The sequence below is a fragment of the Physella acuta genome, unplaced genomic scaffold (genome assembly GCF_028476545.2).
Source record: "Physella acuta isolate Inbredline_101_S28 unplaced genomic scaffold, ASM2847654v3 ptg000889l, whole genome shotgun sequence".
Taxonomy (NCBI): Eukaryota; Metazoa; Mollusca; class Gastropoda; family Physidae; genus Physella; species Physella acuta.
Window position 1 is genome coordinate 242,789 of NW_026732406.1, and position 19,482 is coordinate 262,270.

At 35.6% G+C, this 19,482-nt stretch overlaps 1 protein-coding gene across 1 annotated transcript; it reads left to right on the forward strand.

Moving 5' to 3' along the window:
* The first annotated feature begins 4,085 nt into the window (after window positions 1-4,085).
* On the forward strand, window positions 4,086-15,692 carry LOC131952700 (uncharacterized). The gene is made up of 6 exons (XM_059315473.1): window positions 4,086-4,276; window positions 8,564-8,748; window positions 9,224-9,280; window positions 10,411-10,562; window positions 10,647-10,803; window positions 11,601-15,692. Exons 1-6 carry the CDS (start codon window positions 4,219-4,221, stop codon window positions 11,745-11,747), a joined length of 756 nt encoding a protein of 251 aa, XP_059171456.1. The 5' UTR covers window positions 4,086-4,218; the 3' UTR covers window positions 11,748-15,692.
* The last annotated feature ends 3,790 nt before the right edge of the window (window positions 15,693-19,482 follow it).

The window sequence follows — 19,482 nt, forward strand, 5'->3', positions numbered from 1 at the left end:
TGGGAGTGGATTAAATTTTATTGGTGGATCGGACACTGGTAAAAGTATATTTTGTATAAAAGATTGTATTTCGTTGAATGGAACGATAGATGCGCTTTGGGGTGTAAGTGGGGGTGGAGGGGAGGGGGGGGGGGGAAGGGGTATAGTCGAGTGAAAGAAACTCTAAATGCGACTTTTGTCATGTTTGAGGTTAGGTGCAAGGTTTAGGGGTATGGCAACGGTGGCAACGACTATATTTAGTATCAATGTGCAGTTACTACGTGTAGATCAAGCTTAAACTCGAATAAAATGCCGATTCTGGATAAAAATCCGTTTTCAATTACATTTTTCGTTTTAACAGTTTCCGCCCCCCCCCCCCCCCGAAGAAAGTCTACCGCCCCCCCTCCCCACTCCCCGAAATTTCAAGTGCCCCCCCCCCCCCCCCCCCCCGGAGAAAAAGTCTGGAAGAAACACTGTGTATGTTAGTGCTATTTTAAATTACATGTGTAATGCTTGTACTATTTTATATTACATGAATAATGTTAGTGCAATTGTTTATTACGTGTATAATATTTGCTTAACTTTATATACGTGCATTTTTCACATTTCCGTATAGTTTTACACTCAAGCCAGTAGGAAGTATCATCTTCTTACGTAAAACATACAAAGATGGATAGGCGGCACTAGATAGATAAGATATTGGTGTGGATAGGCGGCACTATGTGGATAAGGTGCTCGTGTGGATAGGCGGCACTCTGTGGATAAGATATTGGTGTGGATAGGCAGCACTCTGTGGATAAGGTACTGGTGTGGATAGGTGGCACTCTGTGGATAAGGTACTGGTGTGGATAGGCGGCACTAGATAGATAAGATATTGGTGTGGATAGGCGGCACTATGTGGATACGGTAATGGTGTGGATAGGCGGCATAAGGTAGGTGCGTAATCTACACCGAGACCCCATGAGTGGTAGTGCGCATGCGCCTGTAAGACGCTTGCATTTTTTATTGTCACACTTTGTGACCCTAGCCGTATGTATGGGCGGCAACAAAAGAGAGGACTGATATTGATTTTCACGGTGACCTCACTCATGCGGAACAGTCGGAGGCTGTTAGTTTAAGGAAGGGGTTGTAGAGTTCCCATAATCTTGTTCTTGTCTACACGAGTGATAGCCCCTAGTCTTGTTCTTCTCTACACGAGTGATAGCCCCTAGTCTTGTTCTTCTCTACACGAGTGATAGCCCCTAGTCTTGTTCTTCTCTACACGAGTGATAGCCCCTAGTCTTGTTCTTGTCTACACGAGTGATAGCCCCTAGTCTTGTTCTTCTCTACACGAGTGATAGCCCCTAGTCTTGTTCTTCTCTACAAGAGTGATAGCCCCTAGTCTTGTTCTTCTCTACACGAGTGATAGGCCCTAGTCTTGTTCTTCTCTACACGTGTGATAGCCCCTAGTCTTGTTCTTCTCTACACGAGTGATAGCCCCTAGTCTTGTTCTCTACACGAGTGATAGCCCCTTTGTTCTTCTCTACACGAGTGATAGCCCCTAGTCTTGTTCTTCTCTACACGAGTGATAGCCCCTAGTCTTGTTCTCTACACGAGTGATAGCCCCTTTGTTCTTCTCTACACGAGTGATAGCCCCTAGTCTTGTTCTCTACACGAGTGATAGCCCATTTGTTCTTCTCTACACGAGTGATAGCCCCTAGTCTTGTTCTTCTCAGTAATGGCCCCTCATGTGATAGCTTGGTGCGGTTCAAAAGTGTATCAAAAAATAATTAACCGCCCCTACCCCTCTATTCTATGTACTATGAGCGTGATTCCCGATCAGAACAGCTCAGAACATTGTGTAACTCTGTGCGAGTCGTTCGTTAAATACATTGTAGCAGTCGCCGACAAGGGACATAACACACAAAGTTTAGGTTTGGTTCATTGTAGACCAACAAGAAAAGGGAAGTAATGTTGGATTATGGGGAAATAAAGTTTAGCTAAAATTAGTTCTTCGTGTATTGCTTATTTTAAATGAGTATCAGTTCAGTTTTCTTTTGGTTAGGTTTATGGTTTAGGTTAAGGTTAAGGTAGCTTGTACTGTTTCGGATGGGGTATGCGCTGCATAGTATGTGCTTATTGTAGGCAGGGGCGTAGCGAGGGGGGGGGGCAGGGGGGTGCGGACCGCACCGGGTGACACCATTTAGGGGGGTGATACCAAGGCAAAAAATAGCAAAATATATAGAGAAAATCTAAAAAGCAAATTTAAAATTTGAAAGTTTGTCCCTGGGAAGGGTCTCTATGCCTCTGGGGGGGGGTGACACCATTATGTGCCGCACCGGGTGACACCCGACCTCGCTACGCCACTGATTGTAGGCATTTTGTTTTTTTAGATTTATTTCTATAAACCTACTTAATATGTAAACAGAACTGGAAATAAATACTACTGATCTAAACACTAGTCCTTCTCATCAAACCGTTGATGTAATCCCTGACTTGAAAATCATTTTTTTTTTAATTTTAAAACTGAAACGTTCAAAGCGCGTAGGCTATAAAAACATATTTATCTAATTAGACTGCAGTATAACATTTAAAGCCATTAACTAAAGAGCTTATAGTTCAAGTAGCTTGTGTTGCAATATTTCAGTGTCTTCTTTATGTACAAGTATATGCGTATATATATATATATATATATATATATATATATATATATATATATATATATATATATATATATATATATATATGTTCTAAGACACTTTTTCAGAACAGTTAGCGGTTTTGGAGATTAATCTAAATAAAATGTTTAAGACGATCCAAAAGCCGACATATTAAAAAAAAATATATTTTAGTTTTCGTACATTGTGTTCTCAAAACTATCAACAACTAACATTTCTCACGACGATTTGTTTGTTATGAGTGCCAGGTCATAGTAGAACTCCGCTTACATCCGCTGCTTGCTTCATACCTCGCTACTGAATACTGATATGTCAGCTACAGCCTCACACTGCCATAACTTGAGAACCATTTATTAAGTTAGATGGATGTAATTTCGCATATAGCCTATATGTAGCCTATTAGTTCCTGTACATAGTTTTGTATTAATTTTTGAGCGATTTCTAGATCTAGTAACCAGAAGAGACTTTCCTCAATTTCGAATTTCTCAAAACCCTTCAGAATGTGATAATTGTGTATCTTATTCACATAAAGCATGTTCCACAAAAAAAAATGAGCGGTTTGTCACAAACCTCTATATTTGTGTAGATTGATTACACTGGAACCCTTACTGTTACTGTTATATAGAAGAATATACGAGCAAATTGAGGGGAGCTCACTCCCGCTTTATTGACATAATGTAATGGTGCCTTTTTTGCACTCGTCTCTTTTCGGTCTATCTACACGCCTATCCTATATAAAAATATAACTGTCTATAAATGAGCAGTTATAGACCCTTATTTGTCATCCTGACTTGACATTTCATTATTGTCAGCGTCCATTGTAGAAATTGATTATTGAAACCATTGTTATACACTGGTTCTATCCTGCGATTGTGTGACATTTGGATAGTATGACACATTCTGTACGGATTCATACATTATTTAGTTCTTTCATACATCTTATTATTCTTATCACGTGAGTGCATGGGAAAACACATTTCATTGGCTAATGCTTATGAGCCTTTCCCCAGGAAGTCTGACTTACCATATTGGCTTTATAACATTTCTTTGTCCTTTATGTTTTCGCAGCCACATAGGTTCCAGCTCCAGAAAGTATCCAAACTATTAGTCTAATAATATATAAAGCCACGTGTAAAACTTTTATAAAAATTACATTAAAATCACGGCATTGGAAATAAAAGTTAAAAATGAATCATCAAATCGGAAACTAGTAATAGTAGTATCAAATTATTAGCATTTCTTCATAAATTGTAAATTAAAAGTTGAAATTTAAACATTCCAATTAAAATAATTTATTTTATTTAGATTTTTTAAATCGATTATCAGATTGTAAGAACACTGCTTAAAGCTAAGTGGGTAATAGCATAATACTTTTCTCTTCAGTCTTTTTTATTTATTTTTTTTTTTTTTTTGGCTTTTAGCTTTCATAGATTTTATCTGGCTATCGTTCCTGGAAAGCCGAAACTAATATTTTTGTTGCACTTGTTTTTTCCACAGGCTGTTAGAAAACTAGTTTAGATCTCACTCCAAAGTGAGTGCATGAGCATACTCCCTTTTGAATTTGAGCATTCCCGTAATCAAAATGATTAAATCAAGAGCTATTGTGCTTGGAAGCATTTCAGGATTAGTTGTTCTTGGAGGTAAGCTAACGATGTGCAATGGGGTGCTGGTAAATTGCGAGACGCGAAACGCCTAATCGGTCTAATCAGTCAGTAGGCATTTTGGCGAAAATCAAAATTTCAAAATAATTTTTTTATAAAAAATGTATCAGTAGATCTAGATCTAGTAGCCAGCACACTAGTAAACTAAGCCAATTTAGCATATTTTAAATTTCTGTGCAAAATTAGTAAATTACTGAAAAAAATTCCAGTCAGGTCAGCCTGTGGCACCCCCCTGAACTTGACTGAAACTAAAAGAAATAAAAGAAAGAATACTTGACCTGTGACCTTCGTTAAAACTTAACACTTTTCTTGTTTGTTTTTTTTTAATTAGTAGAATCTAGATCTAGTAAAAATCTTAATCTTACCCAAATAAGTAGGCCCCTAATAAAAATTTGAAAATTAATTTTAATTATTATTAGGCCTACTATTTAGTATTTCTCGCTAACCCGGAGGCGTGGCCGGTTGCTAACAACAATATGGCGCCCGGACCGGACGCTTGACTTCCGACGATTTTTCGGCCAAATTCCAGAGACCTTCTACTAATTAGTTTTTAAAATGTTTACCACGCGCAAAATGGCGGGACTTTCACGTTATAACAACAAGCTATAGGTGGCAGGGCTATATATGCCAGAAAAGCATTTTAAAATTTGCGTTGGAGAATGAAGGCTAAATTTAAAAGTTGGTTTCATCAAAAATACTAGAACTTTTTAAATATAGATTTCCCTATTACAAAATTGATTTCCCTACTAAAGCATTATTAGTTTTATCAGTCTATGAAAAAATAAATCAAATATAGTCAACCCTTTTTTTTATAAGAGTGGCCAAAAAATGACAACCAAATTTTTTTTATTTTTTTGACCACGTGACTGCTATTTGATGATCACTAGTGGGGAACTCTGGGTACATGGCCACTTAAAAAGTCTAACCGCATTTGTGGTTCTCTTTAGCTTCAAGTGCCTTCAGGGGTAAGAAGAGTTGTCATGGAGAGATGTGTTGTCCATGGCAGTGAGTGTCAATAAATATTAAATTAAGTAATTTAGTTTAAAACGAACTAAAAACTTCAAAATTAGTCCCTAATGGATTAAATATGGATGTCTATCATTCAGTAGTCATGTTTAATTTGAAATTTGGGTAAATTCTAGATTTAGTAAGAAAAGCTACTACTATTGTAAAGTGAGATAAACAAACAGCTTAGGCCTAATATTAAAATAATAAACACGAGCCGATCCGCGGCGTATCATGCACGCTATTTAGTTGTTTTATTTTCTACTTTTCAGTAATTCATAATTTGTGAATTCGACAGTAACACTGCTGTCACTGAAAAAATTTGCTTTAAAACACTATCAGTAGCTCGTTAAGGACGATACCCCCCCCTCCTTTCCCCCAACCCTTACCCCCCCCCCCCCCCCCCCCCCTGAAAGCAGCAGCCTCTTAGTTACCTACCCTAAGTTTAAAATTGTTTTAAACTAAATTATCTGCCCCTAATAGCTGTCACTAAACTCAGCTCTACGTTTGTAAACATTTAGCGTGAACCACAGCTCACTAGACCATGTGATATGCCTAGAGAGGAAGAGAGGAGACTGCAAGGCACGCTTACAGCTTGTTTTCTAATGTCCCCAAGAATTATATATAGATGTGCGTTATTGAGGGGGTGTGGCACATCGCAATAGGGCTTGTAAGTCTACGGTCTCGAAATCTACTATCGCTGGCAAGTACGAGAACGAGAAGTTGTGACCTACTAACAAGCCCTATTGGAACTTTATATTTCTGTGTTTTGTTTATTACTATCTTTGTACACTAATGTACACAATCAGCATGCTATACTTTTAAAATTGATTTAAGGGTAAGTAGGCCTATACCAAGTTACAAAACCTGCAATACTTCCAGTTAAAAAAAAATAATAAAAACGATCATCAATAATAAGGTTAGACATAAAAAATACTTAGTCATAAATCTAGCCAATTGATTGGATTCTTGCGCGGCACACTTTTTCCCGCACCCTCGTTTTCACCAAAAAAATATTAGGCCTATAGGCCCTAATAAAAATAAAATGGCATTATTGATGGGGTGATCATTTTCACCTAGCACATCTCATAAACACCATAAATTATTACCAGTTGCTTGTAATGTGTGTAAAATTAATAATTTCAAGTTAAATATTCACATAGTTTGGTTTGATATTGAAGCGGTATTTTAGAGATTTTTTAATTGAAAGATAAGAATAGCATAATAATGAAGGTAGATCTAGTGTTTTCTAAGCTTTTTTGTATGTTTTGGTTGTGTTTGAATTAAATACGCTCAACTGCACGTAAATGTTGAGCAGCAAAAGAAAATCCGCTTAAATGTAGTTTTACTACCACTGGCCATGTAACATTTTTGTCTCCTATCTTACCCACACCTGAGTCTTAAGCTGGGGGGAGTGGTCAATACAAAGTTGTCTGCTATTTACAATTAACTTTAATGCAGAATGCAAAGACTTTTCATTTGTATTGTTATGTCTTGCAATTTTTCCGTTTGTCAGGTGTGTTTGTCAGCTTGTTTTTTTTTGTCTTGACTTAGAATACCATCCTGTTCAAAAACCACCCGGAACACTGCATTTGAAATTTGTTTCTGTTGCTTGGCATTCCTAAGAAAGATAAAATGCGATGAGGATGTGACATGTTGTAAATGTGGCTTGGAAGAAGTTGCCAATGAAATTTATTTTTTTTTTATGGAAGGCTAATGAACTGGGGTGGATGCACTGTGTGAATAATGGTGTCATAAAGTATGTTTTAGTAGATTTAGTTCTGTTTTAGAAGACTTTGTAAATTTTGCTGATTTTTTTTTTTTTTTTTTGTAATGTTTATAGGCCTAATAAAAATGACTGATCAAAAAATAAAGTACACTTTGTAAATTGTTTATATACTTCTATGCTTTCTATTAGTACAGCAATACAAAGTGCTAAAGAATAGAAAGGTATTAGCCTTACATTAACAATGTGGCTAAATATTTCTCCCACTTACAAGTTTATATGAACTCACAATGACCCTAAGCATGTTTGTCATATTGCTATTGCTCAGTCTATTATCTATGTTAAAGTTTTTGTATGCACTGACTGTGACCCCTCAATCAGCGAGAGTGAGCGACAAATGTTTAGAATTTTAATATAAATCTACACTTTTAAAAATGTAGGCTAGACCTAGTCTAAAATAGTATTCTCATTATGAACTCACAATCACCCGTCTACCAAGATTTTTCTCCAGCTAACAAGAAAACATGAGCAACATTGTTACGGTTTTCTTTGTTTAAAAAAAATATCAATTTTTTTAAAAAGAGCTACATACAACACTCATGATATATCCATCTATAAGCATTCCACCAAAAGCATGGAACAAAAAACTATCTCGCTGTGGATTTTTGCAATAAAAAAGCTATCTTGGCCCGGATGATTAGTATAGGCAAGAAGTATATGGTCTGTGGATGCTAGATCATGTATCTTCTTCTAAACCAAATTTGAGTCAAATGCAACTCCTTGGCTAGTTCCGTGGCACAATACAAATTTGGAGCTTCTTGGGCCTTACTTTTGTATTTGTATAACTAAATCTTTTACCCTGACATTGAGCCCTACAAATTCTTGTATACAAGAATGCTACAATTAAAACATGATCCATGCCCCAACTTCAACTAGTTGCCTAAATTTTAAATAAAAAGAATAAATAATTATGCTGTTAAATTTGTGATAATATTTTGAGATTTTTTTATGGTGATGAAAAAATAAGGCCTATATAATATGTTCTATATTCTTTACACTGTATCTAGTTTCATACTATTTATGCCTACAAAGTGTACCAATAAAATAAATAAAATCAAAACTGTAGATTAGATATCATTAAAATAAGGGTCTCGACAACTGTTTGATTTAGGAGTTTTCTCTCCAGCTAACAAGCATTCTCTCCCGGGGGTTAGAACTCTCGAAGTTCATGTTAGCAGCCATGAATTCTCCCATTTGACTGATATTAAGCCGAAGAAATAGACTCTTTTACTCAGATTGTTTGTATACAAAATTAGTTCTCTCATTTGACATGAGCTTAACACATACAACTAGTTTGATTTTGGTGTAGCATGTCATATTACTAAATTAAATAAAACTATGGCATTGGACTGGTTGGGCTTGGCTTATTTTTTTTTAGTTATGTGGCCATGTGATCCCACCTAGAATCAATCAAACTGTTTTTTAGCATTGACCTTACAAGTAAAGTGTCTGTTGTTGTTTTTTTTAATCCCTAGGTGTGGCTTTCGCTCTTCTTTTGTACTTCTTTGCTAACTTTTTTGATGATGCCATAAAGAAAGAGGTCAAGTCAACTGATTTCACAACAAAGTACTCAACTAGAGAAGATTCTAATGATGAGAAAGATTGGTCTGAATCTTTTAAGATTATCCAATCGTTTCCATTTTGGGTTTTAGGCTTTCTAGTAAGTTTTTCTACTATTATTTTTTAATTCAAAATGTATGGTACTTTGATGTATGCCAGGGACAAGGGAATAACCTGAGGTTTAAGTTCATCATCATCTTTTCCCTTTTGTGCCAAGGACACATGGAGCTGGCTGCCACAGCTCTTGAGGTTTAAGTTGAGTGTCAGCTAAGTGTGATACTTCTCTTGTGCACAGTTACTTTCATGCATCTCTTTGGGGGCACTGCCCCCTCTCCCCTCCTGTAGGAGAAAAATGAAAGCTGCTCTTAAGTTACTAGTACTGGGGTGGTTTGACTTCAACATACAATTTACCATTTTAAAATCCTTGTGCTGCTTGCTCATTTTTTAATCTATTAATATAATTGTATTTATACTTTTGATATATCTACTGTACTCTAATCAACGTTTCCATTTGTTTATATGACTAAATATAAAGTGCATGAAACGTAACAATTGTATGTCTCTGTCACTTTCAGTACATCATTCCTGGGTGTTTAGGTGTTATTGCTGCTTTAGTCCAGAACAAGTGCATGGTGAGTTAGTTTGTTTTTTTTAATTTTTTCTGCTGCTAAAATATTTGTATTTAAAGCCCATTAAATAATCATAAATGTGATTATTGCATTCAAAATAATTCCTGGCTAACGAGATTTTGAATTTTTAAACGATAGAGATTTATAAGCTTTATTGTAGCGCTGGTCAGCAACCTCAATGACAGGAGTATTCTCTCTGCCTGGCAAGTGTTTAACTCTTTAAGTCCGTAACGACACTCCCAGCAGTCGACAGGCCAGCGTCCGATAAAATTTTCCCTATTTAATTCATTTTTTTTTTCAGCATCCAAGTTTTTAATCGTAAATCTAGGTCATGATAATGCTAGAGCAGCCATTTTTTGTTGTATTTACTTCTTGTAGTTTTCTCGCTAGATTGATTTTATATAAAAAAATTGTGTAAAATAACACTGCCGAATGCTGTATAGCGGCCGCGTCTGAACGTTTACGTCGCCGCATTATAAAATTAACCAAAATTAACATATTTATACTAAGACTAATCTGATCCATTATTTTTGTAGAATAATGGACGTACTTTTGTTTTCTATGAATAAGAACTCATGAAAAGTAATTCTTATTGTTAATTTTCCCGACAGAAGCGTAATATTTGCCTGAAAAAATCAGCTCTTTATTTTTTCTTCTTTAAAACTAAGTAGGCCTAATTTTCTTTCTTCAACGAATAAATAATTCCTTAAAATGTATATAAGTGTGGCATTCAATTACGATTAATTTTTATCAATAAAGTGTGGGGTTTAAATTAACAGGTAAAAAGATATGGGTTGTTTAGCCGCAGGGGTAGTGGAAAAAAATTATTCCGGTAAAACGTGAAAATAATTCCGGGCTAGTTAAAACTAGTGGTGTGGAGACAGTGTTTTTTTTTTGAGTATTGAATGTCATTATCTAGGCCATGAAGTTATCCTGCATAACCTGCCTTGACAGGCAATGTCAGCTTAATAAGAAACCATCATCTACACTACAGCTTGATGTGGTCTATCCAAACCTCATTACTTAGCAGCAGACAATTCTATCTTATTCTGTGTAATATACTCAGATGACAAGCTTAAAAATGTTTGTGCATGTGACATTGTGTAGACTGTATCTGCCCATATCTGCAACAGTATGTGACCTCCCTGGTGTTCTGTATCCTGTCCCTGCTGGTGATGGGTGCTCTGATTGTCGTATCTGGCCTAACAGTAGTCCTGCTTCTATTTGGTGCAGCTATATTCTCAGCATCCTGTGAAACTGTTGGTGACAACAAGTGCACATGCAAGTGGGTAGCCTCTACATTTTTTTTTTCAATTCTTTGGTGGGTATTTCTTTTATAGATGTCTCATATGTTTGTAAATATTTTTAGGGGTCCAGATGGTCAGGTGACTAGTTTCCAAGAGACATGTGACACATTTGAAACAATCTATGCCTTCATCATGTCCATATTTATTGTGATCATCCTGGTTTGGGTAGCTCTGTTTGCACAGTTTATTGTGTGCTGTTACCTCACTTGCTGTGCCAAGGTATGTTGGTTTTTTTTTTAAAGAAATATATTATTAAAAAATTAGATTAGAATATGAGGAGTACATTTTAACTTAGTGCTAAATGGTGCTTGTACATAACAATTGTATTTGTATTAGATTAGTAAAAGATACATTTTAATAAATGGAGGCCACCAAGTTAACGAGAATCCTTCTATCATATTGTTACCGAAAATACTAAAACGTGATATACATCCACATTATTTTAAAGTCCGAAAAAACCAAACAGTCCTAATTTTAAAACCAAATTGATTTTAATTACACCGCGCATGATTTTTTAAATATTTAATGGGCCTCTCGAATACCTTTGATACTATCCTCGCTGAGGTCCCTGCTACAAATAGAGTAATTGCAATAGTCCTGGAAACATCAGTTTGGTTGGTTTGACTTATTTTTGGGTAATTCTTGACAGCCCCTGTGGAAGATCACACACAAAATTGAATTAAAAAATCTGTAAACATACAAACCCTGTTGCATTTCAGTTGAAAATAGAATAAACAGACATACTTCCGTGGCTTATTAATGTTATACAGAATAGATTCCTATACCCATTGACATTTTATTGGAGCTAAGGTTTTTAAGTTATTTTTCCATGATATGATTCTTCTTTACCTGATTGTATTAAACATAATTAGCTTTAGCTTCCTTTACAACAAGTACTTAGGCCAAAAACCATTAAGAAGTCCAGCTTGTTGGCTTTTCACTACCAGAAGAGTTGGAGTTGAGTTTTCTTTCTTCTACACAGTTCCTAATGTTTTAATAATTTTTTTTTCTGCTAGACCGTATCCTCTGGTGGAGTTATTTTGCATCCTACCCAGCAACCCATGCTGGCTACCAATGATTCCCAGCAGTATGGGTCCCCCGCCTATGGCTCTCAACCTAACGCCCCACTGCAGGAATATTACCCTCCTCAAACCAATGCTTAGGTCTAGGACTGTCTACAAGCACACTGAATCACCTTGACAACAACCACAATGTTGGAATACTGGATGGAGTCGGCAGTACACAGTGTCAAGACGCTGAGGATAATGGTGGCAGTGTACCCTTACTATGTACTAACCTTCATTTACTGTAACTTTTGTTAAAGAGAGTAGGCTTTTCTTCTGTTGATTGTTAGTCCTAGTTTGTTTAATGCAAGAATATACATTTAATATCACCAGTCTTTGTTTTCTGAAAACATATCTTAGAAAGGAATAGCCTGTGTTTTATATATATATATATTTATATATATATGTATATCAATCATTCAAGCTACAGCCCTGGAAACTAAAATGTACAACTATGCCAGGGATAAGTTTTTTTTTTCCTTTTAATTGAAATAATTTTTTGTATTTAAAATTATTGCTTACAGACGTGAATTTTACTTTGTTGTGTGATCAATTTTTTGAGGTATTTTCTCAACATTTACAAAGGCAGAATCTCTGTACATTAATTTTTTTTATTATTAATCTCTTGTTTAACTAATCAATTTTTAAGCATAAAATAATGTGTTCCTGTATTTTAACATTTGTATTCCCCTTGAACCCCTGAAATTGATTCATGGAGTTTGTTTCTTTAAGATCTTTAGCTCCTTGCAGCTCATATCTTTATACAATCTTATAGTGCCATTCTGTTCTGTAAGATACAACTTGTGCTTTTTAACTTGTATATACCAAGGTGTATTTTCCTTTTTGTCTTACATTTATTATGCAATACACTGTGGTGTGGGTTTGTTTTTTTACAGTTGTGTTCTTTACATTGCAATATTTAAAAATACCTGGAGAGAAACTCCGGTTTTTTACTGTGTGAAGCCTATAACAGTGCATGGTCTAGAATTAGAAAACAAGATATTTTGTCATCTATTTAATGGCATAATCATTCATAGAAGATCATTTATTATACTTATTGTTCTTAAAAATGTATTGTGTATTTTTAACATTTTTAAAGTTGTTAGTTATGAATGCAATAATCACATTTGTGATTATTTGAATGTGCTTTAAATACTCTTTTATCCTGATTCTTAATATAAAGTATTATGGAATGTATACATCCATTTATAAGAGGGTCAACCATGCTTATTTACATAACATACTCATAGGCCCTCACACTTAATTAATTAAGTAAATGTCCATGTGACCTACCATCAGAGGACAATGCAAGTTAGTTTTAACACCACCTGCACAAGGGTAAGATGGCACCATGCCTGTACTGGCCAGGTACTTGCTCAAACTTGTCTCCTAATTCTATTTTAATACATTGTTTTTTTAAAGGCTAGGTCAATGAAGTTACCATTGTAGTGCAATAACTGAGACTATAGGGCAGGCCAGATCAAACAGTCTAGTCTATAATCCATTTTATTTTTTACTCTACTAATTTGGGCAGCTGATTGTTGACTAAATGTGATATATCTTCATGTAATCTTGTGTATACTTCTAGTCATTGTCTACACTGTTGTACATCTGAATTTTTTTATTTATATACAGTGATGTAATCCCAGCTCTATTCTCTTGGTGACATGTCTTGTATTAATTGCTTCTATTTTTAGCACAGTTGTAAAGTGTCAGTATTTTTATTTTAAGCACAATTGTAAAGTGTCAGCATTTAATTTTTTGATAACTTTACTTTTTATTTGGTATTTGAAATATTGTTGTGAACTAATGTGTATTCAATCCCTTGAGGGTAAGAATGCTAATCCATTCAAAGCTCCTGAGAACCTAGTAACAAATGGCTGTTGGACTATTTTTATACCCCTTGCATCCAACATCTTAAAAAAGGGTGGCAACGGTGAAAAATCCCCCTTTAAAATTTCATACGGTTAAATTTGTCAGAACTACATTGAATATGTAAATGATAGAGAAAATAACTATTTGACTCTTCAAATGTCAATGTTTGAAGTTAACTGCTCCACCACACCACCCTAAGAGGTTGTGTCTACCTGCAAACCACTTTTGTACCCCAGGGAATGTTTACATATTTAATTATTTATGGAAAAGCAATATTTACATGTGTGGTTTTTTTTTTACACATTGTAATTATCAATTTTGGGTGTAACTGTATTATTTTTTTACTCCTTGTTGGCACACATTTACCTTCAAAAGGAAGAAATTAATAGAAATGAAAGAGCTTGTAGTGGTGAAACAATTTTTTCATTGTTTTGTTCAAAGCGGACTCTAATTTCTTGAATCAATTTCTTGACTGTTTATGTCAACTATTATTTTGGTCCATTTCCGTTATAGAAAGGTGTAATACATAATTAGCTTTGCATTAGAAAGGTAGAGTGCAGCTACTTACCTCTCACATGTACTTAATGAACAGATGGGGAAGTCAGTTGTACTTGGTTGACCACTCCACAGCTGTTGTGTATGAACTCATTGAAGTTACATTGTTAAGTGGAGCAAAGCTTATTCCCTTTTCTATGCAACTGTAGGCTTGGTCTAGGGTTTGCTTTTTATTTTATTAGGGTCTTGTTGTAAGTTATTTTAAAATTATACATTAATTTTTACAAGAATGACCTCAAGCATTCAGATTAGGTGCCTGGGTGTACTTTTTGCAGTCAATGAGCAATACAGCATACTCTACTTTTTTTTTTAAAACAAGTCATTAAACCTTTCTAATAAAGAAGAGCGTTTGACTTGAGAAAAGATCAAAGCACATTCAACTTGTTCAATCAGTTATAAATGAAAGAGAAGATAGTTGGACAGGGGCGTCTATGCTGTTGCTTTCAGGCTGTTATTATTATTTTATACTGTTTGCTCAGTGCTAGCATTAAGGCACAGACACGTTTAGTTAAAGATGTTGTAAAACTATTTTTGTTATACTGTTTGCTCAGAGTTCAGACTTAGGTACACGTGTCTGACGCAACTGCTCATTTGCTAAGTTTTTGTCTGTGCGTGAGCTAGCACAGTTAATTATTTTTTCAAATCTATCTGCATGTTTATCCTCAAGTATTTTCTAATACATTTTGTATCCAATAAAGTTGGGCTTATTTGCAAAAGTTTGAACATACAATTACATTTTATATCCAATACAGTTGGGCTGTTTTGCAAAAGTTTGAACATACAATTTCATCAAAATCAAACTAAACAAGTAATCAAAACATGTTTAGTTGTAAAGGCATGAAAAGACTGCCATTTTCTGTGGAGAGGTTTGGTGTTGTAGAAGAAATGATCTGTGCTGAAACATGTTGCCTCTTGTGTGTGCTCTTACTGTCCTGTGTGTTCTATATCCAAATAACACATCTACCTGCTTGTTCAGATACTTAGTGGAAGAAGTGACATATTTGTGAGTTACCTTTCCTTGCTTGAACAGAATGAAAAAAAAAACTAATTTTCTGAGGTCAGCTGACTAGTAAACCTAATTTGTGCTAATCCACAGCTGCAAACATGTTAAAATACCAAACACAGAAGTAAAGATCAATTCAAAAAATGTATACATTTGTTTGGAGAAAATGTGTACATGAATTAATTCTAGTCATCTTAATGATGAGAGAAATTGATCCCAGAATTAGTACATTTGTTTTTGTTTAGATAATTCAATTACAGGCAGCGAAATGACATTTAGGTTTCATCTTGAAGTTTTTAAGTGCTTAGTCCTTAGCTTTATCTTCACCATTGGGTGCCGTATTTACATTCTAATGATATTAAATTTTTCATATTTTTTATAAGCAATCTTATTTTTTTTCTATAGTAATTGCAACTGTAATTGTTTTCAATGATATTGAGTGGCTATAACTGTTTTCAATGATATTGAGTGTCTACTTTATCTTTCAATACTCATCTCAGTATAACGCTTTTTGTGCTCCCGTGAATTCTAGCGTGGACATTTCAATGTTAGCTACTGTCAGAGGTTTTTTTTAGCAACAAATGTAATAAATGGGCTGTTGTAACGGTGAACTTGTGTGTTGTCTTCTTTACTTGTGTTATACTTACAATATGTTTTCTAATGTTACACTTACACGTTTTCTTTACTAATGTTACACTTACACATGTTTCCTTTACTAATGTTACACTTACACATGTTTCCTTTACTAATGTTACACTTACACATGTTTCCTTTACTAATGTTACACTTACACATGTTTTCTTTACTAATGTTACACTTACACATGTTTTCTTTACTAATGTTACACATGTTTTCTTTACTAATTTTACACTTACACGTTTCCTTTACTAATGTTACACTTACACATGTTTCCTTTACTAATGTTACACTTACACGTTTCCTTTACTAATGTTACACTTACACATGTTTCCTTTACTAATGTTACACTTACACATGTTTTCTTTACTAATGTTACACATGTTTTCTTTACTAATTTTACACTTACACATGTTTTCTTTACTAATGTTACACTTACACGTTATCTTTACTAATTTTACACTTACACGTTTCCTTTACTAATGTTACACTTACATGTTTTCTTTACTAATTTTACACTACACGTTTTCTTTACTAATGTTACACTTACACATGTTTCCTTTACTAATTTTACACTACACGTTTTCTTTACTAATTTTACACTTACACATGTTTCCTTTACTAATTTTACACTTACAAGTTTCCTTTACTACCCATTATACTTAAAGCATGGTATCTCAGTGGCAGCTTCCCTTATGGAACACATTTTTTATGGGGTTTTTGTCAATTTGGCTGAGTAGTTTTGAGCTTTAAAAAAATATTCATTAAAAAAAACATTTTCATCTGCAGAGAACAAACATTTACTAAGTGTTAAACTGACATCTTCATGATGATGTGTCTTACCAAGTTGCAACACTAATATTGTGACAGTGCAAAGTTGCAAGTATATACAACTTCTTGATATCAAATGATTCACATTGATATTTTACAAAACAGAACAAATGTCATACCTCTAAGCTTTACAATAAATTAAGTCCACCTTTCAGACCTAACGATCCATAGGGCAGGTGAAGTAGAGCTCTACATATGAAGTGATACTGTGGTCAGCACTATGCCCGGCCGCCTTTACTTTCCCCCAATGTGTGTCAGGTACCCATCATAGCTGAGTGGACTCAGGGACGTTATGCAATCCCAAAGTTGACCTAACAAGAGACCTTCGCATCCCTTAATAGTTTTTTTTTTTTACATTAGACCGCACAAATTAATTACGACACAACTAGAAGTTCTGCTCATACTGAAAACAAATTCAATTGATCAGATGTTAATATTGGGATCTCCAGACAGCGTGATATCCAATAGATCTTTCTCGGTAAGTGGTTCGCTTAGATCTTTTACTAGATGAGCAACAAGAACAGACTGATACCCAATAGATCTTTCTCGGTAAGTGGTTCGCTTAGAGCAAAACTACACAAACTTTGACTAGATGAGCTAAAGCAAGAACAGACTGATATCCAATAGATCTTTCTCGATAAGTGGTTCGCTTAGAGCAAAACTACACAAACTTTGACTAGATGAGCTAAAGCAAGAACAGCGTGATACCCAATAGATCTTTCTCGGTAAGTGATTCGCTTAAAGCTATTCTACACAAACTTTGACTAGATGAGCTAAAGCAAGAACATCGTGATACCCAATAGATCTTTCTCGGTGAGTGATTCGCTTAGAGCAAAACTACACAAACTTTGACTAGATGAGCTAAAGCAAGAACAGCGTGATACACAATAGATCTTTCTCGGTGATTCGCTTAGAGCAAAACTTCACGAACTTTGACTAGATGAGCTAAAGCAAGAACAGCGTGATACCCAATAGATCTTTCTCGGTGATTTGCTTAAAGCAAAACTTCACGAACTTTGACTAGATGAGCTAAAGCAAGAACAGCGTGATACCCAATAGATCTTTCTCGGTGATTTGCTTAAAGCAAAACTTCACGAACTTTGACTAGATGAGCTAAAGCAAGAACAGCGTGATACCCAATAGATCTTTCTCGGTGATTTGCTTAAAGCAAAACTTCACGAACTTTGACTAGATGAGCTAAAAGCAAGAACAGCGTGATATCCAATAGATCTTTTTCGGTAAGGGGTCATCCATAAATGACGTCACGCTTTTTTTTGACGATTTTTACCTCCCCCTCCCCTCCGTCACACGTCACAAAAAGCCAGACCCCCCCCCCCTAAAATGACGTCCCACCTCAACCTACACCCCCCCCCCCCTCAAAATTGCAATTGAATTTTTTTTTTAAACATCGATATTTTTCCAAAATCTTGTCTAAACTATTACAATTTATTAAAACAGTTATCTAAAACGCGAAATAACGTCTAAAATTCGTTTTCTAACATTGCTTTTTTATAATGCAAAAGTGTGACGTCGCAACATCTGAACCCCCCCCCCCCTCCCCTCATCACACATCGTCACAAAATTACGGACCCCTCCCCCCTACGAGTGTGACGTCATTTATGGATGACCCCTAAGTGGTTCGCTTAAAGCAAAACTACACAAACTTTGTCTAGATTAGCTAAAGCAAGAACAGACTGATATCCAATAGATTTTTCTCGGTAAATGATTCGCTTTAAGCAAAACTTCACGGACTTTTAAAATTAAAATTATGATGTTGATACTCCTCTGATGCAATTCTGATTTTTAAAAATAGAGCAATTTCTTATCTTTAGGATCGATTTGCATTTTCCATCATGGTACTTAACCAAAGCCATGGCACCATGTTTATTAAACTCAGCCCTAAACTCTCAACCTAACCCTAATCCCTATGTAGTGGTCTACTCGTGTCTTACGGCCGACAAGGAGTTTGGGTTCGATGCTCAGCAATAATCCAGGACTGGGCAGCTGTGTCTTTCAGACATTTTTCTCTGGGAGGGGGGGTAGAAGTATATATTTTCTTCTGGATACTTTAGACTTGAGAGCCCCCCCCCCCCCCCCCAAGAGATGCCTTGAAGAAACTCTGCTGGGCAGATCGAAACCTCCCGCCACACACACACACACACGCGCGCGAACTACATCAAACACAGACAGTGTTTCTTCCAGACTTTTTTCTCCGAGGGGGGGGGGGCACTTGAAATTTTCGGGAGGGGGGGGGGACGGGGACAATGTTAAAAGTATATATTTTCTATAAAAAATTATATAAATTTCATTTTGTTGGGGGGGGGGGGGGGGCACTTGAAATTTTCGGGAGGGAGGTAGACTTTCTTCGGTAGGGGGGGGGGGGGGGCGGACAATGTTAAAAGTATATATTTTCTATAAAAAATTATATAAATTTCATTTCGTTGGGGGGGGGCTTAGCCCCCGAAGAGATGCCTGGAAGAAACTCTGCACACAGAAAAATGTTCAAGGGGTCATCTGAAAACAATGTCATACTTTTTTTAAACCTCTCCCTGCTCAGTGTCATTTATCGTCACAACAAGCCAGATTCCCCTGTTCTTCAAAAGTGTAGTATTCCTTTCTAAAATATTTACTGACTACATTGAGTAGGCCTACGGCCTATATAAATCAAATTCTATATCAAGTGTTATTTAAATACGGCTTTTAAAACTGTCAAATAACGACTAAAATTCAGTTTCTAACACAACTTTTTAAAATGCAAACGTTGTGTCGTCACACTTATCTTCCTCCCACATAATTTGTTTCAAATATTCTGAACCTCTTCACTTCTCTGTATACGTGTGACGTCGTTTATTGACAGAAAGAAATACGCAAAATTTTTCGTGTGCGTATTTTTCTGTGCGCATGTTTCTTGTCACGCGGTAAACTATCTTTCCC

Bases quoted from the DNA above. Each gene is read 5' to 3' on its own strand.
- LOC131952700 (XM_059315473.1), top strand. From the start codon at position 4,219: ATGATTAAATCAAGAGCTATTGTGCTTGGAAGCATTTCAGGATTAGTT. The intron at 8,749-9,223 runs GTAAGTTTTTCT...TGTCACTTTCAG, and splicing joins TTTGGGTTTTAGGCTTTCTA to TACATCATTCCTGGGTGTTT. The intron at 10,563-10,646 runs GTGGGTAGCCTC...AAATATTTTTAG, and splicing joins GACAACAAGTGCACATGCAA to GGGTCCAGATGGTCAGGTGA.